At 37.9% G+C, this 12,006-nt stretch overlaps 1 protein-coding gene across 1 annotated transcript; it reads right to left on the bottom strand.

Annotated features, from left to right (window-relative positions):
- Positions 1 to 1,876: 1,876 nt before the first annotated feature.
- Positions 1,877 to 6,639, bottom strand: LOC145769062 (uncharacterized). Its single transcript, XM_082580659.1, has 6 exons — positions 6,537 to 6,639; positions 4,665 to 4,759; positions 4,357 to 4,504; positions 3,617 to 3,673; positions 2,884 to 2,944; positions 1,877 to 2,017 (listed from the first exon to the last, which is right to left on the bottom strand). The coding sequence occupies exons 1-6, from the start codon at positions 6,605 to 6,607 to the stop codon at positions 1,877 to 1,879; spliced, it is 573 nt and encodes a 190-aa protein (XP_082436785.1). The 5' UTR covers positions 6,608 to 6,639.
- Between the last annotated feature and the right edge of the window lie 5,367 nt (positions 6,640 to 12,006).

The following is a 12,006-nucleotide window of genomic DNA, read 5'->3' as shown; positions in this document are numbered from 1 at the left end:
CTCGACACGCGCCATCACTATTCGACAAACGCCGTGCCTTACGAAAAAAAAAAACGAAAAAAAAAAAACGAAAATAAAATAAAAATAAAAAGGAAATAAAAAAACTGAGAGAGGACTAAACGTAGTCAGGTCGAGGAACAATCGGGGGGGGGGGGGGCATCACGTAATGCAATCATAAGAGTGCTGACTTACGTAAACTTTCTTGCGCCAGGTACTTCAAAGCAAGGTCTAAAAGTGACGCTTCACACGAGAAACTCCCAAGGCGTCAGCGCCGCCATTTTGAACACTGCGGGAGAATGCTTTGATCGAGGTTCCAACGCCTGGCATCAAACATTTCGCCACACACGTTTTGTGCTATTCGACACAACGGGTTTCTTTTATAGATAAAATAACCGAAGTAGGCTACTTTAATTGTCAACGTGTTTGCAAGTTTGTATTTATGTCTGACTTATGCACTTGTTGTTCCAAGCTTGCAGAAATGTTTTGCAATGTGAATAAGGAATAGTAGACAGGTAAACACGGTTGCAACTTGACTTCCATCCACTAAAAGGGTTTCTGTGATTACGTAATGGGCGATTTTGCATTTGCATTCACAAAAGCACACAACCCAGCTGGCAAAACCCGTCGTTTTTACATTGATTCAACGTCTGCAGACGTTGAATCGAAAAAACGAGAAGCGAAAAATATACTAGAGTAGTCTATCACGAGTCACGACCGCACTGTTTGATTTGTAGTGATGTAATAATACCAAAAGTAGCGATACGCACGCTGTTACGTTAAATAACTCAGAGGGAAAAGTAAATTAATTTTGGGTTAATTCAACGTTCGAGTCAGCACAAATCTATCTAATTTTCCTGGCTGGTTACATTGCGTACCCAGACAGCAAAAATCATCATTTTTACATTGATTCAACGTCTACAGACGTGAAGTCAATGCAAAAATAACGAATTTTGCTGCCTGCGTAACAATGCCCAAGAAGAAATTTACGTTTGTTTTACATTAATTCGACATCTAGCGACTTTGAATTATCATAAAGTAACATTTATTATTGATCATCGCGCAATGCCATATGATCAGAAGCATTATTTTTCTTTTCTGCCGAAGAACCGTTTATCTAATTTCGTATTACTTTTTTAACTTGACCCCGTAGCTTTTCTAATTCCGATTTGTTTCCGTCATAAAACTCTTTACAAATTTTGCAAAATACCACACTAACTTTTCCTTCTGTTTGATAATCTATAGCAGGTAAATTCCACTTTTTAACTGTATCTTCTTTCACGATGATTTATACTCGCAACGACACCGGTAAACAATAAGCATTCGATGAAAAAATAACATTTGCGTAACAATTAAGCCAGTATTCATAAGGTGGCAAACTTTTTACAGTTCACAATTGAGCATTGTCAGCGCATAAAATAGCTTGCGTGATGCTCTGGGCTACCGCCGTGTGACACGCGATGAAGAAGCGCATAAAATTTCCTTTGATTAAACAATAAAGCATACGGCAATTGTCGCAGCAATCCAACGTGTGTTGATTTGGCGACGGCAATGTTTTTGCCGTCGTAGATGGAATCACTCAACCAGCGTTAAAAACTTAAAGTAAGTGACTCTGATACCACACAACTTGTGCGGTAACTCGCGGCCAAACGCTTATAATCTGACTCTTGTGGCGTCATATTAGCCTACTATTCGACAAACAAGCGTAGAATTTTTGGTCGTTCGACAAAAAAGAAAAAATCGCAGCCCTGGGTAGAACAAGGAATAACAACAAAATTTCACCAGCTGTAAACCACGATAACTACGCCAGTCGCCAAGATGTCACTTCCAAACGCAAAATAACCTTTCTCAAATGTAGTTTAATATAGTTGGAAAATGATTAGCTTATGTACGAAGAGCACAAACATTGATTTTGATGTTCTTCGTGTTCTTCAGGAGCAGTAAGTGTGTCGTTCAGTCTGTCGTCTTCGTCATCGTTGGCAAGAATGTGTATGCTGAGCTCGTCTTCATTAAACTCAAACTGATAGAGAAATTACTTGTTTAAGTATTCAATTTTCGACATCACCAGCTACAGTGGAAAATAAATCGATTCGAAAATTATGGGATACATACATACATACATAGACACTTTAAATAGAAGGACTAGTATCTGCTATGCTCGAACTTGGGTCCTAAATCCAAACTTAGGTCCATCCAAAATGTGATATAAATTATTCATAAAACTTTGTTTTCGATGTCTGTTAAAGGGTTTTGAGGGACAAGGATTCCATTTTCACACTTGTTTTGTTCTAAAAGGTCAATGACAGACAGGTCTTTTGAATCTTATTGATCACAAAAAAATCACAATGTTGTCGAAAATAGATGTTTTTCTACTTGGAAGACGAATTTTATGGAATAAGAATTTAAATCAACATTCAGTATCATGGGTGATTAGGTAAACCGGCATAAGTTATTGAACAGAAAATTGGTGCTCGTTATCTGCAATTGTTGTGGAGATTTTCAATAGATTTAGCAACAGCCATAGTAGCCTACAGTATGTCATAGTCATTTATGCGCATTTTGGGACCCAAGTTCAAAAACCAGAGATTGCGAAAGACCAGTTTAAATTAAAATTTCCATTAAAGGTGTCTAAGGATACACATATAAAAATTCAGACATAAGTAGAACGTGAATTGCACTCCAAAAAGTATGAGATAAGTTTTGTATAATACAATAAAAAGTGAAAAATTACAAAAGAATTGAACTCACGAGTTTTTACTATCACCCATACAGTATACACACATTATGAGCACAAAACTTGAAGGGAAAACTGCCATAAAGGTTCGCATATTAAAATCAAGTAATAGATTGTCTACCATCCTACTGTGCCTGTGTGCCAGCACCTACCGAGTTATTAGAGTCATCGCTATCATCCTTCACATCTCCTACTAGTGGTTCATGCGTCAATCTAGCAGAAAAAAACACATTTGCCACACAGATAAACACGTCAACTAAAAGTTAAATCGTTACTGCCATGTTTTGAGTTAGAAGGCGTAGAGACAATTAGCAAGGTAAATATCAAAACTGAGAATTTGACATATCTATATCAAAATTATGCGACGGGGCTCATTCCAGCTGTGGTTGCATCCCCTGGCCACATCAACCATTGGTTATGCCATTGACAATTGCGGCAACAAAGCAGAGGGTAGCAATCAGCATTCATACTGCAACGGAAGAATTGAGCAATATTTCGTTTTGCCTGTGCCAGTTAGCCCATTCAGTTTATGTTCTATCTTGCTGTGTTTTTTAATACGATTCCATTTATTTAAACAAGAAAATTGAAAAAATCTTTTTAGATTGTTGAAGTTTTCAAGAAAAAGAATTGGCTACCCTGTCAAGAACTAATAAAGCAACATCTGCCAGTACAGTAAGGATGTCTAATTGCCTACTTGGCAGCGCTTGCAAGTCATGCTCTGGAGTTGATTTCAACTATACAATAGATCTGAACAATGTAATTCCAAATTGCAGCCTAATAGACTCCAAATCAAATTTAGTAAGCCAAGTCTAGCAAATATGTACAAAAAAACAAAAACGAAAACAAGCAATGCGGACATAGATGATAAAAAGTAAGAATAAATACTTTTGCATTTCAGAAGCGCTCAGTACATCAGAAACTTCCAAATCAAATGCATCAGATCTGCAAAAATAGTGCAACACTGTGATTAAAAAAACAAGAAAATTATGACGCCAATCATCATTTCTACCTTCAAGCATAGCCTTAAATAATTATGTTGCATTGTTGCTAAACACAGTGCGTTTGTTAATCACGGATCGGATGGTATTAATTAGGCCTTCCCTCATTCTTCTTAGCCTCACAAAGGCACTCTCCCCACTTAGCCATGCGCCAATATGTTTGTGTATGTTGATCTTAGGAGTCTAAAACTATTAAAAGTAAGCTAAATTTATTTGATTTCATTCTTGTGTGATCAACAAAACTCCAACAACCACACAAACAGTCTTTGCAGTCTGGGGCAATAAACTATCATATACCAGACAGCAAAGGTACAACAGGCTATTAAGTATTAACTATATCCATACATCAAAAGGCCGATTGATACATTTGGTACCAAATTTTCACAACAACTGTAAGCAATAATTTTTAACCAATCAAAAACAAAAAGTTTTTATTCATGCAAAAAAATTTCACTATAAGTTTTGAGTAAGGTTAGTGCAACACAACGTGTATGGCACTGACAAAATAGATAATAGATAATTCGATATATATAACTTTTTTGTTTCAAGCACGACAACATTAGCAAAAGCTTAAATTTGCAGGATTTCTTACTGAAAGTCTAATTTGAATAACAGAAGCTAAAATACCGAAACAGCTGTTGCATGTTTGAAGGCGTAGTAGGTTTTGCATCGCCATTGGTCTCTGCTTCCCCATTGGAAAAGCAATTATCAAGCCAGCTTCCAATGCTGCTGCATTTACTGTTGACATGAATTAGACTGACTGATTTGCGAGCATCTAAAAAATAAATATTTATCCACCATGTCAGAGTAAAAAACGCAACACACGTTTAAGAAGTTCATACCAAGTCGTACAAAACTAGATATTAAAAATTAATATTCATTCATTCACAAGATAAAAATCACGATCTAAGAAAAAAACTGTTTACTTCTGTCACCTGGCAAAGTATCGAAGTCGAGAACACCCAGGGAAGAATTTTCATCAAATGCTCCTGAGCTTGACGAGGCAGCTGATGAAGAACCTTGGTGGCTCCTGAAGAAATAACATGAAACTTTACCAAAGCATGCATTTGGTTTCAAAATTAAAAGCCATTTGTTTTATAATATCTCAGCCAAATCTTGAATTTATGATGCACCAAGTAGAGATTAGTTATAACGTATTGGTAGTGTGTTTAAACCTCAATGTGTTCAAATAACTTTTGAATTTTGATAGTATTATATATAAACAATTTTTTCTATTTGAATAATATTTGAATAAGATTCTATTTGAATAAGACCTTCTGATGATCCGTTAGGTGAAACAATTTGTAAAGGCTTCAGATTGTAATAACTATATTTGATTTAAACAATTTTTTCAATTTCTTTAGCATCAAACACAAATGTGCACAAGTAAAATATAACATATTAGATCGTCTTACAAAAAATAAACAACTGATTTATTTTTTACAGCGTTTGTGATAAAAATAAGTATTGTTTACAAATTACAAACCAGTACCGGTAGGCTAAGTTTATTGGCCACACAAAATCAAAATGAAGGCATTGAAACCCATAAACTCAACAGCAGCTTTAGACAATAGACATACTTCTTGCTTCATTAACATTGCACGACACAAAAATAAAAAAGTATTTTGAGAGTGTATTGGAAGAAGTATCTTTTTAAAGTTTATGCACTGATCTTCATTCCAGTGCTTAATTTTGCAAAACGACAACGTTTCAAAGAAAACACACAAATGCCTTCCCACAAAAGCAATATATGACTGACAATTAGATTGATATATATCATTAAAACCTGTAAGGCAAACCGGGGCTTGTTGTCACAAGGGGCGTGTTGTCACAGCAATTTTTTTTGTACTTGCACTGACTGCTTCGAGTCTATATTTGTAGCACGTGCTTCGTTAAGAATCATCTTCATTTTGAGGTTAGCAAAGTTAAGAAAAGACAGCAGGTTTAGCTTAAATTAAATTATTATCAAAAATTGGGTCATCGATGTAAATTTCACTAACTTTTCAAAATTGTGTAACGCTTTCGTAAGAGCAGTCTGACCGCAAGTATGAAATCAGTTTTATAGTTTATTATGTTAGGAGTATAGCTGACACTTTAGAAGTTAATAGCGTGCCTTTTCTAGTCACCATTAAAACTTTTGTCCGACTGCGTACGTCAGGGCGAGTTGTCACAGCTGTGATGATGGTCACAGCTTACGAGAAGCAGAAGCAAAATTTGGCATAAACTACCGAACCCTTGGTTGATATGTGAAGGCAAGGAAACAAGACCCAATGCAGTTGTTGAATTAATTTCAACTTGTTTATAAGTGTAAATTTCACGTAATAAAATTTGATTTTGTAAGGCAAACCGGGGCGTGTTGTCACAGGTTTGGGGTTTTTCAATTTGTGCTTTTGCTATATACAATGCAAGTGATTTGGTTATATCATTCGTATGCTGTCCACTTACACTTCCTTTTGCCACTAGTTAAACTTTTTAATCGCAAAAGAATTTCAAGAAAATCAAATTTTTGTAAAAAAAACAAACATTGTGACAACACGCCCCATGCTTTGTGACAACACGCCACGTGCTGGGGCGTGTTGTCACAATTTTTTTTTTTACAAAAATTTGATTTTCTTGAAATCCTTTTGCGATTAAAAAGTTTAACTAGTGGCAAAAGGAAGTGTAAGTGGACAGCGTACGAATGATATAACCAAATCACTTGCATTGTATATAGCAAAAGCACAAATCGAAAAACCCCAAACCTGTGACAACACGCCCCGGTTTGCCTTACTTTTTCACATAATGTGACACATAAAAGGTAAACACACCTTGATTTACTTTGTTCACGATACATTTGTTGCATGATGATGCGTTCATGATTATCCATACCCAAAGTCATACAATCAGCATGCTATATCAATTTGTTTCACAGTCTAAAACATATGATAAAAGAAATAGGAGCTGATGTCACTCAACCTCTGTTCTGGTTCCTCGATGCTGTTAAGGATGAAACATTATACAAGAATCCTCCATTTAAGATGCAACCAAATAATTATATAAACACATTAAGTACCGGTAAACAAAATCAGTTACGTTTGGAAACTTGTATAATTTATATTGTTTTCACAGCATTTAACAAGGCCTCTATTTTAAGCAGTACTATGACATGACATCTTTCGCAGCTTTGTAACTGTTAAGAAGACGTTGTTTTAAATAATTTTCTTTGTACAGTAGCCTAGATCTCACTGGTGAAGTGATTTTAAATTGTTATCTTTTCATTTTTGTGCTTTTCTAGGTATTGAAGAAGCCACATTTACGGCGGCATTAGACAGATAAGATGCATGATCATTAAACAAAAAACAAGCGACTGTAATCCCGAAATGTGTCATAAACAAGATATAGTGGCACAAACATCTAATCTTTACACAGCTGGAGTTTGTTAAGGCAAAAGAACAGACGAAGGAATTAATCACAATGGAATATATCTAAAAATAGTATAAGATGCAGATAGTCAAAGTGGGTGCACCCTAGTTCGTACCCTGAACAGTTCGTACCCTCAGTTCGTACACTGAAAAGATCGACAGAAAAAAATTCAAAAAAGCCGAAGTCGCTGTTGGGAGTTTCTGCAAACAAACAAACTGAAAAGATCGATAGAAAAAAATAGAACAAATCTGAAGTTGCTGATTGCAGTTTTCGTTTTTCCACAAACATTTTAAAATTTCTGGTGATGATCCTAAGAGTTTGCCGAAGTTGCTTATCGCAATTTTTGCAAACATTTTAAAAGGGTTAGGGTTAGGAAAAGATTGAGAAAAATTAAAAAAAGCGAAAGTTGCTGATTGCAGTTTCCGCAAACATTTAAAAGGGTTAGGGTTTAGGTTAGGAAAAGATCGAGAGAAAAAAATAAAAAAGCCGAAGTCGTAGTTTCCGCAAACAAACAAACTGAAAAGATCAATAGAAAAAAATAGAACAAAGCCTAAGTCGCTGATTGCAGTTTTTGTTTTTCCGCAGTTTCCGCAAACATTTTAAAATTTCCGGTAATGATCCCAAGAGTTTGCCGAAGTTGCTGATCGCAGTTTTCGCAAACATTTTAAAAGGGTTAGGGTTGAGATCGGAGTTTCCGCAAACATTTTAAAATTTCCAGTAATGATCCTGAGAGTTTTTGTTTGTTTGCGGAAACTGCAATCAGCGACTTCGGCTTTTTTAATTTTTTCTCTCGATCTTTTCAGGGTACGAACTGTTGAGGGTACAAACTGGGTTGCATCCATTCAAAGTTGTCTTGTGATGTCACAGAGATCATCAAAAAAAACCTCCATGCTGTCACAATAGGAGCTCAAGGATATCTAAAAAAGAGGATACAAAGGCTTTTTATTACGTCTAACAATAGAAGGCTTCTGTTTATCGAAAAATGACAATTGGCACCGATAGTAGTTTACAGTAATAAATCTTGTTATTATAACGTGCATTGCGCTATTAACATCAGGCCTGGATATTCATTGGAATCAGTGCATACCCAAGTGCTGATGGTTAGTTCTTAATTCATCTACCCGTATCTGGGGTTTTTTTTCGCTGAGACTTTTCGGTCATTTGTCCAAAATGACTTGAAAAAATTTGGTCTTTTTTTATTTATTTCGGTCATTTTTTCTGATGAAAATATTTCCTTTTAAGTAGCTGATACAAACCAAAATTTGCACTTCCTGCCCAGCTACAACATTAAGTTTTGCTGAGAAACGTTGTTTTTTTCAGACATTTTGACCAAATTGACTACAGTATATATTTTTTCGGACATTTTGACCGAATTGACTAGGCTATATTTTTTTCGAACATTTTGGTAAAAAATTGGTCAATGACCGATATAAATGACCAAAAAAAAACCTAGACCCGTAGTAGCTGAGTGTACCAGCTGCACTACAAAACTTTCTGGTATTTTAAAAATATTTAACATGCTACAAAACACTACAAATGATAGAATAAGGCAATCGCTGTGAACCTTTGTATCCTCCTTCTTCAGATATCCTTGTAGGAGCCATAAGTTACAATTACCAATACAGCCTAGCTTGTCTATTCAATGTGGGCTAAGAAAACCTCCAATTCAATTATACAAGGTTTATGATATTTAAAGACGCCTGTGATAACCCAGTTAGTACAGTAGTGATGAATTATTTTGTTAGTGAGGACAATGGAGGGGTACGGACGGTACATATAACTAAGTGGCACAACGAGAAGAGCACAATAAAAATTTCAACTTCAATTGCACCTAAACCACACACGTATTTGCAAAACCAGCTAATCAAGAATTTATTTATATTTTTAATCAAGAACTAATAAAAAAAAATAGAAACTAGCCTGACAAGGTGGATGAAAGTGAAACTAAAAAATAAAAACTGCAATACTGCATAACTTTATTTTAAACTGCCGCGAGTAGAAGAGTTGCCATGCTAAAATAGCAATAAGAACGGATAAACAATCATATCCACAACACAAGGGGGGAACAGTCACCTTCACGCGGTCCCGCCTGTAAGTAGCATCATAAAAATGCAAAACAAAAACTGTCGAAACCGAACCTCGACCCGGAACGCTCAGCACAAGACCCACGAGAATCGCTCTTTTCAGAGCGCGGCAGAAACATAGCCTTGCTACGTTCGTCCATGAGAGCTTGAACTGAACGCTTGCTAACTCCTCCGTCAATGAGGAAATAGAATGGGTTTGTGTGAGCATTGAAAATTACAACATCATCAATGCATACAAGCCACCATCCTCACGCCTGAACCCATCATCTATAGACTACCACCTGCATTCCCCTCACCCGTTATCTATGCTGGGGACTTTAACTGCCATCACACCGACAGGGGTTACAAGTAGGCCTACATCAACAGCGACGGAGAATGCCTGGCTGCCTGGGCTGCGAATAACAACCACGTCCTCCTTTACAACCCAAAAGATCCATCCAGATTCTGGTCTGAACGCTGAGGAACTGGCACAAACGCAAACCCTGACCTGGCCTTTGCAAGCATGGACACAGACAGCTCTCTTTCTGACAGACGTGTGCTAGAGAAGTTTCCACGTTCCCAACACCGACCTTCGCTTATCACTGCCTCTAAGCTTGTCTCTCCCATCCCAAGTGCTCCAGTGAAGCGATGGAACTTCAGAAAGGCCAATTGGAATCGCCACAGCCTCATAACCAATTAAAACGCGCGAAACTACCATCACCTTCTACCACCAACGTGGATGAGGTTTAGCCTACCAAGACTTCTGCCGTGCTATCAAATCCGCAGCTAAACAAGCTATCCCTCGCAAAGAACTACACGCCGTGCTGGGATTCAGACTGCAAAATTTTATACCACTCTTTATATGTTCGTGCCTCACCACTCACCAGGTGCTGCCTCTATATCTCAGCCGCAACAAGACTGCTCAATCGGCTGCACTCACGGAGGCTAGAGCGTTGGAAAAACACCGTTAACACCATCGACTTTACACACTCTAGCCGGATACCATGGAGTAGGCTACTGTCAACAACCTTACGGGCCGTTCAGCACGCCCTTCCCGCCAATGCCCCGTTGCTGCCAATAAGATCGCATCAGAACTAGTGAAAAACGGGACCTACACAATATGCAACCGCAATTTCTCCAAACTTGTAAAAGGGGAAACGTCTGATCTCTGGAAAATGCCAACAGCAGACGAGGAAAGCAATTCTGGTGAATTTACATCGGATAAGTTCTCCGCTTGGCACCGATAGTAGTTTAATAAATCTTGTTACAATAACTTGCATTGCGCTATTAACATCAGGCCTGGATATTCACAGCATGCTCGATCGTTAGTTGCTTGTTAATTCAACTACCCATATATACTTGCTTTACATCTAGCCTACTGCAAAGGCTTTGTTAAAAAAAAAACAGCTTACTGGTAACTTTTCAACTGTCTTTCCAAACAAGTGGGCTATTCTTTAAATATGCTCTACGTAACATTTGCTAACTGTTTTCTGTAGCTCATTGTACCAGCAGCTGCACTACAAAACTTTCTACGATTTTAAAAAGAACCACATGTTTAAAGCACTGCAAACTACCGCCCTGGTAGTGTCATGAAAATAAGGCAATCGCTGCGAGCCTTCATATCCCCTTCTTTAGATATCCCTGGTTACGACGTCTTAAGAATGGCGCCCCACAGGGATCTGTCCTGCCCTCCCCCCTTCTGTTTAACATCTACACCCACGACTTGCCAAGCACGGTATCCGCAAAGTAGGCTACGCATATGTCGATGATTGATCGATTGAATCTTTATCCTCGGACTGGGAAAGCTTCTTGCAGAGCTTAATCTTGGCAGTTTCGCATAGCTATATGTAGAGGCTTTGAATCACTGACGCAGGCCGGTCACGAAATTTTTTTTCCCACAAACTTTTTGCTACTTCACATAAAGTTTGTATTTATACCGTGTGAATGCAAACATTTTTCGTTGCCGCGTTTGGTTCAGTGATTTCGTCTTTTGCCTTATAGGCTAATCGTGAGGACGTCGGTTCGACGCCTATTAAGTCATTTTTGTTTCTTTAGGCCTAGGCTACATTCATTTTTGCGGTGCACAAAAGCTTTTCAAAAAAGTAAGGTTAGGGCTAATGGGTTAGGGAATAGGGTTAATTCTTAATCAATTCGCAAAATCTTACTTTTAGACTAGTGACCAAAATCAATTTCTTTTCTCAACTTTTTTAAACTTGACCAGACTAGGTGTGTCTCCAGGCTACGTATTTTTTCAAGTTCAATGTTTAGATTTAGACCTGGAGGGCGAAAATCGGTTGCTGTGAGGGCGAAAATTGGTAAAAACAAATACGCGCGCCGCGCGTAACCAGTAATTGCTACATTTACAGAAATATGCAAATGAGACAAAAAGTTCGTGAAAAAATAATTCGCGGCCCGTCACCGAGATTGGCAGAGTGCAGTTTCCGATTGTTAAAGTCTTGTCGCCGAAGAACTATTCCATCTATTAGATGCTGCTGAATGGATAGCAGTACATAACGCACGTTGCTCAAGCGCACACCCCGAGAGTCGAACCAATGCCGCTTGATCTTGAAGCTTCTTCGTTTCAGAAGTCACGCGCTAACCAACTGAGCTATCCGGGCGCGGTTTGGCTATCGAATCCTATCGAATCAATGGGAAACATTAGAAGGGACTCTAAACCAGCAGGACATGTCGACACTTTCGGTATAGGCTACCTCCAGGAGATAGAGACTGAAGCTCAACGAATCCAAAACAGTGACGACAGCCTTCCAATAAAACAACCGGGAAGCGAAGCGTGAGCTCAAAATCAACGCCA

The sequence above is a fragment of the Aplidium turbinatum genome, chromosome 4, assembly GCF_918807975.1.
Source record: "Aplidium turbinatum chromosome 4, kaAplTurb1.1, whole genome shotgun sequence".
In the NCBI taxonomy this organism is placed as follows: Eukaryota; Metazoa; Chordata; class Ascidiacea; order Aplousobranchia; family Polyclinidae; genus Aplidium; species Aplidium turbinatum.
Note: the sequence above shows the minus strand (reverse complement) of the source record. Positions and strands in the feature narration are given on the sequence as shown.

What these genes read in the sequence shown, in the direction of transcription:
- LOC145769062 (XM_082580659.1), bottom strand. Translation starts at nt 6,607, where the DNA reads ATGACTTTGGGTATGGATAATCATGAACGCATCATCATGCAACAAATG. An exon ending in CGACTTCGATACTTTGCCAG is followed by an intron (nt 4,505 to 4,664) that starts GTGACAGAAGTA and finishes TTTATTTTTTAG; the next exon opens with ATGCTCGCAAATCAGTCAGT. An exon ending in AACATGCAACAGCTGTTTCG is followed by an intron (nt 3,674 to 4,356) that starts GTATTTTAGCTT and finishes CTATTTTTGCAG; the next exon opens with ATCTGATGCATTTGATTTGG.